The following is a 14846-nucleotide window of genomic DNA, read 5'->3' as shown; positions in this document are numbered from 1 at the left end:
GTCGCTGGTTTAAGCCCCACTACTGCCAAGGTGCTGCTGTTGGGCCCTTCAGCAAGGCCCTTAACCCTCAATTGCTCAGACTGTATATAAGGTAAACGTGCAATATAATGCACAATATGTGCAATATTTTTGTAGCACTACATTTATACATTTGGAGATTCATTCAGTCTTTGGTTCACTGTCTGTCTTACTACCGCTTTATTCTATTCAGGGTCGCGGTGGGTCCAATTCACTGGGCGAAATGCATTAATATGGAGATAGTGTGACAATAAACGTTTTCTAATTTGAGTATTACACCCGAAATTTCCAGAATACAGTATTTATATTGTTATGTTAACATTGCACGCATACCAGTAGGTCTCTGTGTTGGATGGATCATGTGCATGCTTGTCCTTGCATGCATTTGATAAAATGTGTGTTGCTTACACTTGCAGGTGGGTTTACAGTGTTTATTACGCGTTATTAAGCTGCAGAGAGAAAAACACAGGCCTGAATGCTGGGGAATGTGAGCAGACATTAGCTTGGTATCAGAAAAGTGCGTCTCACTTTGATTTTTTGGGAGCTGAGGTGACTCTCTGCACCCTGTTGTGCTGTGTATATGAAACCCTCTCCACCCTGCAGCTCGTCTCTGTCTGTAGTCGCGCGGGACTAGCGCTGCTGGGCTGGACTGCGCGTGCTCGCGAAGCTGCTGGTGCGCGCGCTTCCCGTGTGTGCGCGCATGTTTGTGCATGTGTGTGCGCGTGTGTGTGTGTGTTTGCGGACCTGCGGATCTTCAGATGCATCATCATAATCTGCGCTTTTCCATGTCGGCCAGCTGACGTGCTTTGTGAGGTGAGGACGCTGCGCAATCTGCGCTATCGTGATCCGCGCGGTCGGGTCGGATGCGTCGTTTGCGCGTTTTATTCGTCGTGGAGCTGATCGGTGGAGGAACGAACGCAATCGGGGTGATGTGATGCCGCAGGTTCGGAGCTGTCGGTGGTGCTGGAGCGGTGGAAATCGGGGCCATTTTGGTGCTCATTTTGCGGGGTTGTTGTGATGAACACGTAGCGCAGACATCGGTGCGTCTCATGGAGGTTTTGCAAAGGGCTGCAACATGCACAGGGCAGGATGGTGCTGATTGTGGTGCTTGATGGTGCACATTGTTTTGCAGTTTGCATTCCGGTCTTGATAAATCCAGACCACCCGGTGACCATACCGGTCGCTGGTATTTTGCACTTGGTTGTCAATCATTGCTACATATGGGACCAGGTCAGGCAGGTTAGAGATCCAGCGGGTGAGATTGAAGCCGGGATCTTATCACAACCTTAGTCGGATCTTTGCCTTAAACCAAGCAATGCACCAATCCAATTTTCTAAAAGTATTAGTTTAGAAACTAACATGGAACAGTGGTCTCTTTACCAAGGTCAAAGATGGTCAGATCTTAATGCAGATCTAGAACGAACCAGAAACTGCTGGGGTGCAGGCGTCAGTCTACAGTCAAGCCAGATTGACATGCTGCCATATAAGAAAAACTTTGCACTCCAGCTTGCTTGACTGTGGACAGTGTGGACTGTGCCACCTGTTTTACAGCAGTTCCTTTTTTTTCCAAATATGCTTGGTTAAAATGTCCTGTGTAAATAGGGCGAGTTTGATGTTGCTGTTTATTACAAAATGCATGGAACAGTGGTTTCTTTGCCAAGGTAAAAAAGAGGAATTTTGTCTAGATCTAGAATGATCTAAAAGCGGGCACTCCAGGGTGAACAATGTCACCTGTTTTCCAGCTGTTTTTCACCCCCTTTTCACCCAATTCAGTCATGGCCATTTGGAGCTTATTTCACTTGTCAAAATTCCTCTTTTCACCTTGGCAAAGAGACCACTGTTCCATGCATTTTGTAATACATGCCAAAATCGAACTCGCCCTAATGACCTGGGGAATAAATTGCTGGTGGTACATTTTTAACCATAAATATGATCTTTTGACTGAATGGGCACAAATTCCCACAGACATACTTGCAAGAAGCCCTCTCATAGATATAACCAGGCAAATGTCTGGTATAGATGTGTCTCCTGCACAGGTCATGAATAAAAAGCTGCTCATCTCGAGTTCTTAAGTTCGAGTCTCAGCTCTGCTATCAGCCGCCCGGGCTCCTTCACAGACACACGATTGGCCTTGTTATCTGTATGGGGGAAGGGAGGGGGGCAGTGGCTGAAACAAGGTTCACTAAACTAAAATACTGAAACTCAAACTTTCCATTTTTACTCTCCAGGTCCAGCGTTGGTCTCCCGGTGAAGCTGTCGAGCAGTGGTTCTTACCCGACATGGCACAGACCAACAGCGTCGGGCAGAATAGCAACGGAGAGATGGACGACTCTCCCAACATGCTGGTCTACAGGAAGGTACGGCTGCTTATACGACCCCTTTATGCTGGTGTTTACGTGTTGGTTTTGGCTTTGAGGAGATCCGTAGAGTCGAAGCAGGCGGGAGTTTCTTATCTAGTCTGAACCTAAAGCCTGAACAGCGACTGGAATTCAGGCCACTTGTAGCGTGTCATACTGGACTTACAGCAAAAAGGTTCTGGGTTCTATTCCCAGGTGGAGTGCTTCGGGTTCTTTCCGTGTAGAGTTTGCATGTTCTCCCCGTGTTTGTGTGGGTTTCCTCCGGATGCTCTGGTTTCCAGTCCAGAAACACTCAGGAGAAACAAAATTACTCCCTCATATGAGTGTGTGTGTGTGTGTGTGTGCCCTGTGACTGAAGACCTGTTTGGCATGTTTCTGTCTGTCTGTCTGTCTGTCTGTCTGTCTGTCTGTTTTTACTGTCTGTCTGTCTGTCTATCTATCTGTCTGTCTGTCTATCTGTCTGTCTGTCTGTCTGCCTATATGTATATCTATCTGTCTGTCTATCTATCTATCTATATCTGTCTGTCTGTCTGTCTGCCTATATGTATATCTATCTGTCTGTCTATCTATCTATATCTGTCTGTCTGTCTGTCTGTCTGCCTATATGTATATCTATCTCTCTATCTGTCTATCTGTCTGTTCATCTTTCTGTTCATCTTTCTATCTGTCTGTCTGCCTGTCTGTCTATCTGTCTGTCTGTCTGTCTGCCTATATGTATATCTATCTATCTGTCTGTCTGTCTGTCTATCTATCTATATCTATCTGTCTGTCTGTCTGTCTGTCTGTCTGCCTATATGTCTATCTATCTCTCTATCTGTCTATCTGTCTGTTCATCTTTCTGTTCATCTTTCTATCTGTCTGTCTGCCTGTCTGTCTGTCTGTCTATCTATCCATCTGTCTGTCTGTCTGTCTATCTATCTATTGATCTGTTTATCTGTATGTCTATCTATCTGTCTGTCTGTCTGTCTGTCTGCCTATATGTCTATCTCTCTGTCTGTCTGTCTGTCTGTCTGTCTGTCTGTCTATCTATCTATCTATCTATCTATCTATCTATCTATCTATCTATCTATCTATCTATATCTGTCTGTCTGTCTGTCTGTCTGTCTGTCTGCCTGTCTGTCAGTTTGTTATCTATCTGTTTATGTTTGGTGTGTTTCCTGCTTTTTGTCCAGTGAATTAGACCCACTGTGACCCTGACCAGGATACAGCACTGCTAAAACAAACACTGAATGAATGAGTGCGTTTGCATGTCATCAATAAAACACCAGTCAGACCACAGCAGGTCAGAGAGAGAGAGACTGATAAACATTCTTACACAATAGTGTTATATCACTTATATCACATGAGCTAACACACACACACACACACACACACAGGGGTGTAAGACCCGCCCCCCTTACAGAAGTCAACACATTCTGAGTAGTGAGACGTGCTAGATGCTAATAAACACGTTTCACTCCTTCATGTTTCCGTCTTTTGTTGTGATTGACGACGGCACTGAATGAGAGGAAGACCCGTCTCACCTCGCTCGGTCTGTCTCTCCTCTCAGACTGAGTCATTCACTTTAATAGCTGGAAGTTTAACACAAAGGCTGTGTAACGTCTCCACGTGGTAATATTAGGAAAGTGGGACGCTGATGGTTTGACAGAGTCAGACGTGAGCCGCTGCGCTCTGTTGAATACCTGTCGCTGATTTGGATCATTTAATCACTTAATCCATAAAATCTGTAACGTTTAATGAGGAAAGTGATTAAAACGTCTGTATTAGGTGCACCAGCACCATAATATTATTTATTTAATTAAAAAATAGTTTGTTATTAACAAATAATCAAACGATAACTAAACAATACAGTGTGCAGTACAGGCCAAAATACTCATTTCATTTCCTTTAGGATCAATTAAGTATCTGTCTGTCTGTCTGTCTGTCTGTCTGTCTGTCTGTCTGTCTGTCTGTCTGTCTGTCTGTCCGTCTGTCTGTATGTCTGTCTGTCTATCTATCTCTCTGTCTGTCTGTCTGTCTATTAATCTATCTGTCTATCTATCTATATATCTATCTGTGTATGTGTGTGTGTGTGTATGTGTGTGTGTGTGTGTGTGTGTGTGTGTGTGTGTGTGTTTGCCCTGTGATGGACTGGTGACCTGTCCGGTGTGTTTCCTACCTTTGCCCAGTGAATCAGACCCACCGCGACTCTGACCAGGACAAAGTTGTGGTAAAACGTGAGTGTACGAATCCTGACATTTTCAAAAAAGAACAAGTCGGGGTCAGTCAGTCGGGGTTGGTCAGTCGGGGTCGGTCAGTCGGGGTCGGTCAGTCAGAGTCGGTCACTCTGTCCTAAATAAGGAAGGTTAAAGTGTGTGGATGCTGAACGACGAGCTCCCATCTGTTGACGCAGCGGTTTGTGCTTTCTGTTCCCTGCTGGAGGCGGAGGAAGTCAGCGCATCCTCCCGCGGCGCCCTAAAGATCACGAACGCCAAACCCAGTGGGAACGCAGCGCTAGGCAACGGTACGCTACTCAGCGGAAGAGCTAGCATTACCTGAAGGTCGAGGATTTTGCGCGGCGTGAGTTTGGAAGTGGGGGTGCTCGGTGTCACATGACTAAATAATCTCCTGTGGGGCCCATTGTTTGGGTATACAGTGTATCACAAAAGTGAGTACACCCCTCACATTTCTGCAGATATTTAAGTATATCTTTTCATGGGACAACACTGACAAAATGACACTTTGACACAATGAAAAGTAGTCTGTGTGCAGCTTATATAACAGTGTAAATTTATTCTTCCCTCAAAATAACTCAATATACAGCCATTAATGTCTAAACCACCGGCAACAAAAGTGAGTACACCCCTAAGAGACTACACCCCTAAATGTCCAAATTGAGCACTGCTTGTCATTTTCCCTCCAAAATGTCATGTGATTTGTTAGTGTTACTAGGTCTCAGGTGTGCATAGGGAGCAGGTGTGTTCAATTTAGTAGTACAGCTCTCACACTCTCTCATACTGGTCACTGAAAGTTCCAACATGGCACCTCATGGCAAAGAACTCTCTGAGGATCTTAAAAGACGAATTGTTGCGCTACATGAAGATGGCCAAGGCTACAAGAAGATTGCCAACACCCTGAAACTGAGCTGCAGCACAGTGGCCAAGATCATCCAGCGTTTTAAAAGAGCAGGGTCCACTCAGAACAGACCTCGCGTTGGTCGTCCAAAGAAGCTGAGTGCACGTGCTCAGCGTCACATCCAAGTGCTGTCTTTGAAAGATAGGCGCAGGAGTGCTGTCAGCATTGCTGCAGAGATTGAAAAGGTGGGGGGTCAGCCTGTCAGTGCTCAGACCATACGCCGCACACTACATCAAATTGGTCTGCATGGCTGTCACCCCAGAAGGAAGCCTCTTCTGAAGTCTCTACACAAGAAAGCCTGCAAACAGTTTGCTGAAGACATGTCAACAAAGGACATGGATTACTGGAACCATGTCCTATGGTCTGATGAGACCAAGATTAATTTGTTTGGTTCAGATGGTCTCAAGCATGTGTGGCGGCAATCAGGTGAGGAGTACAAAGATAAGTGTGTCATGCCTACAGTCAAGCATGGTGGTGGGAATGCCATGGTCTGGGGCTGCATGAGTGCAGCAGGTGTTGGGGAGTTACATTTCATTGAGGGACACATGAACTCCAATATGTACTGTGAAATACTGAAGCAGAGCATGATCCCCTCCCTCCGGAAACTGGGTCGCAGGGCAGTGTTCCAGCATGATAATGACCCCAAACACACCTCTAAGACGACCACTGCTTTATTGAAGAGGCTGAGGGTAAAGGTGATGGACTGGCCAAGCATGTTTCCAGACCTAAACCCAATAGAACATCTTTGGGGCATCCTCAAGCGGAAGGTGGAGGAGCGCAAAGTCTCGAATATCTGCCAGCTCCGTGATGTCGTCATGGAGGAGTGGAAAAGCATTCCAGTGGCAACCTGTGAAGCTCTGGTAAACTCCATGCCCAGGAGAGTAAAGGCAGTTCTGGGAAATAATGGTGGCCACACAAAATATTGACACTTCAGGACTTTTCACTAAGGGGTGTACTCACTTTTGTTGCCGGTGGTTTAGACATTAATGGCTGTATATTGAGTTATTTTGAGGGAAGAATAAATTTACACTGTTATATAAGCTGCACACAGACTACTTTTCATTGTGTCAAAGTGTCATTTTGTCAGTGTTGTCCCATGAAAAGATATACTTAAATATCTGCAGAAATGTGAGGGGTGTACTCACTTTTGTGATACACTGTATATGTTATATATTTTGGTGTATGTATATGGTATATATTTGTGCATATATGGTTTATATTTGGCTATATATGGTGTAAATTTGAGTGTATAGGATATATATTTGGGTATATATGTTATATGTTGGTATATACAGTATATATATACATATACATATATATATATATATATATATATATATATATATATATGATTTATATTTGGGTGTATATGATTTATATTTGGTATATATGATTTATATTTGAGTGTATAGGGTATATATTTGGGTATATATGATTTATATTTGGGTGTATATCATTTATATTTGGGTGTATCTGGTATGTATTTGGGTATATATGATTTATATTTGGGTGTATATGGTATGTATTTGGGTATATATGATTTATATTTGGGTGTATATGGTGTATATTTGAGTATATATGATTTATATTTGAGTGTATAGGGTATATATTTAGGTATATATAGTATATATTTGGGTATATATGATTTATATTTGAGTGTATATGGTATATATTTGGGTATATATGGTATATATTTGGGTATATAAGGTATAAATCTAAGTGTAATTGGCATCTGGGCATGTATATACCATGTGAATTGCACCTTTGTCCCAGTGGATAGGGTATTGAGCTACCAGGAGGTCGAGGGTTCAAGCCTCACCAATACAGAATGACACTGTTGAGGCTTTAAACACGTAGTATGATGGGTTATACACTAAACTGTAAACGTTTTATATGTTTTATACGTAGCACTAGGTGTGAGATGCTAAATTTGACCCTGTAAGAGCGTGAACATCATTAACGTTTCTAATAAAGCACTTTTTTTTTTTTTTTTACCTGGTGTGTATTTTTCCCGGTGAATCGCAGGCCGGCAGGAGAGCGCCGTCACCTCTCGATCGATTTCATCGCTTCAGAAGCACAGATGCACTTAATCACCGTGGCTTCACGCCGTCTGGTTATTTCGAGTGTGCAGGGACGGCACGCAGACGAAGTCGTGACCGGATTTTTAGGGAACGGTTGTGTTTGGCGTACGTATGAGCGCATACCTGCTGACACCCACACGCGACCATGACACGTTTGAAGCCGCGTTAAAAAGCTCTCCTGGAATTATTTTTGTACATCGGTGAGTCACTGGAAAAATCCCAGCGGCATAAAGCAGTAAATAAATGTTATGGACGAAAGTATTGGGACGCCTGATCATGAGCTTGTTAGAGCCACAAAAAGTGCAAATAAAATGTTTCTATTATTTAATTTCTGTTTTTTTTTTTCACACTGTCAAGGAATTTCGACTCTTCTGTTCTGACTCCGCATCGTCTCTGTTTCGTTCAGGTCAGGACCCCGACCAGGTTACTCCAAAACCTTTACAGGATTTTGGGTTATTGTCTTGTTGTGTGACTCAATTCCACCTCAGCTTCAGCTCACGGACAGCTGATCTTACATTTTGGTTGAAAACATTCATTCATCCATTCATTGTCAGTTTTACTCCCGGGGAGAACATGCAAACTTCACACAGAAAGGACCTCTTAGCCTGGGAATCGAACCCAGGACCTTCTTGCTGTGAGAAGAGAGTGCTACCCACCGAGCCAGTGTGCCACCCCTGATTTGAAATACTATTGTTATTATTATGTGTGTGTGTGTGTGTGTGTGTGTGTGTGTGTGTGTGTGTGTGTGTGTAGAGAGAGAAAAACCGTTCTTTTGAGTCAAATGAATCAACTGAGTCGAATGAATCAAACGAGTCAAATGAATCAAATGATTCAAATAAAATCGATTCTTTGTAATTAAACCAACTGTACAATTAAATCAGAGGTCGGTAATTAAATTCAATTAGGATCGTGTCGCCTCTGATGTTTATAATTGCAGCCTGAAAGCTCTGAGTTTAATACACGATAAGCCCACAACACACACACACACCCACACACACACACACACACACACACACACACTGTAGTACTATAAGAGATGGTAATATATGCTGGGTTAATTGGACCCAGAGGAAACAGATGCTGGATGTTATATTTCTCTGAGCTGTGATGGACTAACGAGGATCGCTGTGAGTTCCCAAAAAAGCCTTGGTACGCTACGCACACACGCACACACACACACACACACACTCACACACACTTTGGTTCACTTAGCAGTTTGAACGTGACTTTGTGTTTTAACTATATTACCTTTTAACTTTTATTCTTGCATCACAGCAAGAAGGATCTGGGTTCGATTCCCAGTCTGAGTGGTCCGGGTCCTTTCTGTGTCTGTGTGGGTTTCCTCCAGATGCTCCGGTTACAGTCCAAAGACATGCAGTCAGACCAACTGGACGCTGTGTGTGTGTGTGTGTGTGTGTGTTTGCCCTGTAATGAACTGTCGACCCATCCAGGGTGTTTCCTACCTGTCGGCCGCAACCCTCCTTATTATATCCGGGCACTGATATAGCTGTGTGTCACGTCTGTGTAGATGCCTGTCTGACTGATAGCACCGCTGAGATTCAAACCTCAAACATCAGGAACGTATTTTACTCCACCACAATCATTACTGCGCACAAATAAAAACATGCCAGCCTCCCTGGCTAAATCTGCTACTGTTGTTCACCTTCTTGCTGCATTATTTGAAGTGTGTGTGTGTGTGTGTGTGTGCTTGCAATTTTTACTTGCATGTAGGTGGTCCGGTGGAATCATACTCAACAGTAGCTGAGTCAGAGCACCCACTTTACTCCCACACACACACACACACACACACACACACACACACACACATACACACACACACACAGGAACAGAGAGTGTTCCATCCTATATTTTCATTCCTTGCTGTTCAGAGTGCTCTGAGTGTGTGTGTGTGTGTGTGTGTGTCTTCACCTTTGTACCACTGGACCGTCCAGGAAATCATGAAGATCATAGGGGTGCAGGGTGGGGTGATAGGGGAACGATATTCGGTCAAAATTTCAAAGCAGTCGCTGAACCTCACAGATGCCGCCTGTGTTATTATGAATCTCCTGCTGTGATTAACGCTGGCAGCCAACATGAAGATATTCTTCACAGCCTGGTGAAACGTCCCTAAACTTCTGGCCATAATAATACTTTATTTGACTGTGTAGTGGTTCTGATGTTGGGCTTGAAGTCTGTGAGTGTCGGGCTGTTTACTGGGTACATGTTGGTTTGGTTTGTTCGTAGCGGCTTCTTTTACAGTCTTATAAGCTCTAGGTATGAGGAATACGTTGTACAAGTACACCAGTGTGCTCTTCTCGAATACATGTCATCCTACGCTCCTAAAAAGAGGGCGTGTCTAAATTCTTAGCTCCCTTAAAATGCTCCTACTGAGGCGCCTTAATTCTGACTGATAATCTGACTGAATGACGAGGGAGCGTCCGACGCTTCCTCAGCTCTGAAGGCAATCCCAGCATTCAGTGCAGCACGTGGAGCAACCAACGGAGTTCCTTTCAAATGTAAATAAATCCTCGTTGATGTTTAATCTGTATAAAGGTGTCGTTTATTTGTGAATTGGGGCGTCAGGGACAGTTAAAACGTATTCGGTACACGGAGGGAGACGTTAGCTGGCGTGCTAGCGGGTTGTGCTACCTTATGAGTTCAATGTCAGCTGATCAGGTAGGAAGTAGTGAGCAGGGCGGGTCACCAGGTTTTCAGACAGAACCACTGAAGTCCAATCTGGCAGTGTTGGGACTTGAACCAGTGACCTTTTGATTACTAGTCCAATACCTTTACTGCTAGGGTCCAACAACCCCACACATGATGTTTAAATATTATACCAAAAAGGGTTCCCAACCAACATTAGTATAATATCAAGATGGATTGATTGTAACCAGAAGGTCGCTAGATCAAGCCCCAACACTCACTTAAGGGTTTGGTTGCATTGCGTTCATGCTCGATCGGATTCAGATCTGGTGACTGGAGAGGCCATTAAAGAGGCCACACCAAGCCTGAGTGTCAAATGAGCTTTAGAACGTGTGTGTGTGTGTGTGTGTGTGAGGTGTATCGAGCACTTTAAGGCTCAACGTCTGCTGCGAGAGTATTGGCACCTCCAGCCGTGCAGAAAACACAGCCCATCTGTCACCTACAGTGTGTGTGTGTGTGTGTGTGTGTGTGTGTGTGTGGGTTGATTATTTAATTACGCTCTCGGGTGTGATGGATAGTCATGAATGCGGTCTGTACGAATTCTCTCTTTCGCAGGTGTGTGTGAATTATGCAAACGTGTGTGTGTGTGCACTGTGTGTGTGCACTGTGTGTGTGTGTGTGTGTGCACGGTGTGTGTGTGTGTGTGTTTTCTAATATAATGCTTATGTAATATAGAGGAAGTTTCAGTCTGAAGGCAGATGCTGCGCTTCACACGTTTACTCTTTTATTCCCCTCGATTTTGGTTCCTCGCTCCGTTACCATGGCAACTGGCATGACGATGACATAAATACATCACGCCAGCCTCGAGCGCACGGCGGGCACGAGCCACGAGGACGTGTGGTAATGGCACACGCCGGGTCCTATGTATGGGCTAATGAGGCAGACAGCTAGCGAGGCGAACGCCGCTCCCACCGTTGGTGCCGCAAGGTTGGGTGTGAGGAGGTATGATCCGCAGCACACTCATGTACTCATGCATGTCCTTCCCTAAACTGTTGCTGCAAAGCTGGAAGCGTATGATTTCCCACTGCCACTCTCTCTCCAGCTCGTTTACCGTCCTAATCAGCCCTAGTGACAAGCTACCGAGGTGACACGATGACTGAACAGACCCCCTGTTTCTATTTCGGAAGCCCCTCTTCGGCTTGTTTGACCTCAGCGATGGGCGACCGGCCCCCCTTTTGAAGGTCACTCAGATTCGTGCCGTCTCTCCGTCCCTGGGCAGAGCAGGCAGTGCGTGATTAGTTGTGGTCTGGTGTTGAGTGTTGGCTGAATTGCACGTCACGGCGTTTGTTGTTTGGCGGTCTGCACCGACACTGTAGATAAGCAGCGACGTAATGACTACCGTCACCCATCTACCGTCTACAAAAACACACATATATGCATTTTCTGTCTGGTTCCTGTGGAGAGCGTTTGGGTTGTAGCTCACTGGTGAACTGAGTAGCTGGCCATTTTATCAGCTCCACTTACCATATAGAAGCACTTTGAAGTTCTACAATTACTGACTGTAGTCCATCTGTTTCTCTACATGCTTTGTTAGCCCCCTTTCATGCTGTTCTTCAATGGTCAGGACCACCATAGAGCAGGAATTATTTAGGTGGTGGATGATTCTCAGCACTGCAGTGACACTGACATGGTGGTGGTGTGTTAGTGCGTGTTGTGCTGGTATGAGTGGATCAGACACAGCAGCGCTGCTGGAGTTTTTAAACACCGTGCCCACTCACTGTCCACTCTATTAGACACTCCTACCTAGTCGGTCCTCCTTGTAGATGTAAAGTCAGAGACGATCGCTCATCTATTGCTGCTGTTTGAGTCGCTCATCTTCTAGACCTTCATCAGTGGTCACAGGACGCTGCCCATGGGGCGCTGTTGGCTGGATATTTTTGGTTGCTGGACTATTCTCAGTCCAGCAGTGACAGTGAGGTGTTTAAAAACTCCAGCAGCGCTGCTGTGTCTGATCCACTCATACCAGCACAACACACACTAACACACCACCACCATGTCAGTGTCACTGCTGGACTGAGAATGATCCACCACCTAAATAATACCTGCTCTGTGGTGGTTCTGTGGGGGTCCTGACCATTGAAGAACAGGGTGAAAGGGGGCTAACAAAGCATGTAGAGAAACAGATGGACTACAGTCAGTAATTGTAGAACTACAAAGTGCTTCTATATGGTAAGTGGTTTATATTTTCTTTCTTTCTCTCTTTCTCAGATGGAAGATCTGATAGCGCAAATGCAGGATGAGAAGAACGGCATCCCGATCCGCACAGTCAAGAGTTTCCTCTCCAAAATTCCCAGTGTGTTCTCCGGTAAGCATTTCAAGATATTCTGTGCAGCTGAAGTAGCATGTAAGATACGGAGCAGTAATCCATCCGGTCACATTACTGCAGCCTAATGTGAGATGCTGAGAGAGATGGAAAGACGGTTTTACTGTCGTTACTTTAAATTAAAAGGCTTTCTCTGTCTCTCGCCTTGCTAGGTGTAATAAAAGCTATTGTTCCTGGTAGATCCCGACAGCCGGGCCTAGATTACATCCGTAAAAGGAGAATTCGATTGGTCCGTGCGAGCTGAGCCCTTATCTGTCAACGATGTTCGATAGAGAGCGCTGATCCGACATCTAGCGGTTTTATTTTAGTCTTATTTGCTCGATATGAAAGAGAAAATGAGACGTCAGGATCTAATCGTAGCATCCTGTTGGTGCTGTTCCATGCCCAGAAACAGAAACACATAGTGCTAATTGTACACTTATAATCAGAGCAAGTAAAACAAACTGGTGCCCCATATGAGGAGGGCGTCTACAAAGCCATATACTGGAATAATTACCCAGCTGAGGTCAAACGTTTACATACGCAGCTGTTCTGTAGCTAAGTAATCAGAACACGTCCTCTTCTCATGAGTTTGTTTTGTTTTTGTTCGTATTTCTTTATGGTTTTCAAATGAGTCGATCTGATTGGTCAAAAATAAACACACAGCAATGTGTTTAATCATTTGGTGGTGTAGAAAGTACTATAATATTATTTCACTTTGTGACACGGCTTCCTAAATCCTCATTAGTGATTCTCATTGATGAGCTGGTGACTTCTGTGTTTTTATATAAACAAAAAACAGTCATCACTCAAGTCTAGTCAAGTCTCCAGAGCTCTGTACAGATATTAACAGATAAATATCTGTTATAGATTTTTGAAAAGCTGGAATGTCATTTTTAGGTTTCTAAGCAGCTTTACGTCCCCAGATCATCTGTACAAACAACTGAACATAAATACAAAGTAGAATCACTACACTACACAGTAGAATCCAGAAGAGTGAAGCATGTTGTAGTCACAATGCCAGTAGTTTTATACTAGGATGTCCAACAAGCTCATAGTCGTTTTGTATAATTTTGTGTGTTTAGGTTCGGACATTGTGCAGTGGCTGATGAAGAACTTAAACATTGAGGATCCAGGTGAGTGCCGAACTACTACTTATCAAAGTTTCTAAAATCTAAATGGATGGATGATTGGATGGATAGATGGATGGATATATAGATAAATGGATGAATGGATGAATATTTAGATGAATGGGTGGTTGGATGGATGATGGATGGATGGATGGATATATAGATAAATGGATGGATGGATGGATGGATAAATGGATGAATATTTAGATGAATGGATGGATGGATGGATAAATGGATGGGTGGATGGATGGATGGATGGATGGATGGATAAATGGATGGGTGGATGGATGGATAAATGGATGGATGAATATTTAGATGAATGGATGGATGGATGGATGGATGAATATTTAGATGAATGGATGGATGGATGGATAAATGGATGGATAAATGGATGGATGGATGAATATTTAGATGAATGGATGGATGGATGGATGAATATTTAGATGAATGGATGGATGGATGGATGGATGAATATTTAGATGAATGGATGGATGGATGGATGGATGGATAAATGGATGGATGGATGGATAAATGGATAAATGGATGGATGGATATATGAATAAATGGATGGATGGATTAATATTTAGATGAATGGATGGATGGATGGATGGATAAATGGATGGGTGGATGAATATTTAGATGAATGGATGGATGGATGGATGAATAAATGGATGGATGATGAATGTTTAGATGGATGGATATATGGATGGATGGATATATGGATGGATGGATAAATGGATGGATAGATGGATGGATAGATGGATGGATGAATATTTAGATGAATGGATGGATGGATAAATGGATGGATGAATATTTAGATGAATGGATGGATGGATGGATGGATGAATATTTAGATGAATGGATGGATGGATGGATGGGTGGATGGATGGATAGATGGATGATTGAATGGACGAGTGGATGGATGGATGGATAAGTGGATTAATGGATGGATGGACGAGTGGATGAAAGGATGGATGGATGAATAGATAATTAAATGGAGGAAAGATTTGATGAATCACTGGTTGCATAGGTTGATGGATTCCTAAAAATTTGGAAATAATTTGACATCATATGATGGAAATAATGAATGTTTATAAAGAATAAACTCTCAGAGTATTTTTTGTTAGACTAAAACAACAAA

The 14846-nt window shown here is 43.7% G+C and overlaps 1 protein-coding gene across 1 annotated transcript in view; it reads left to right on the top strand.

Annotated features, from left to right (window-relative positions):
* Positions 1-762: 762 nt before the first annotated feature.
* Positions 763-14846, top strand: part of rgs7a (regulator of G protein signaling 7a) — a 23282-nt gene continuing 9198 nt past the window's right edge. Inside the window, exons 1-4 of the mRNA XM_063008024.1 lie at positions 763-831; positions 2247-2375; positions 12482-12578; positions 13661-13711. Coding sequence (XP_062864094.1) covers positions 2298-2375; positions 12482-12578; positions 13661-13711 — 226 coding nt within the window. The 5' untranslated portion in view covers positions 763-831; positions 2247-2297. The remainder of the gene's footprint in view (positions 832-2246; positions 2376-12481; positions 12579-13660; positions 13712-14846) is intronic.

The sequence above is a fragment of the Trichomycterus rosablanca genome, chromosome 13 (genome assembly GCF_030014385.1).
Source record: "Trichomycterus rosablanca isolate fTriRos1 chromosome 13, fTriRos1.hap1, whole genome shotgun sequence".
Classification (NCBI taxonomy): domain Eukaryota; kingdom Metazoa; phylum Chordata; class Actinopteri; order Siluriformes; family Trichomycteridae; genus Trichomycterus; species Trichomycterus rosablanca.
Note: the sequence above shows the minus strand (reverse complement) of the source record. Positions and strands in the feature narration are given on the sequence as shown.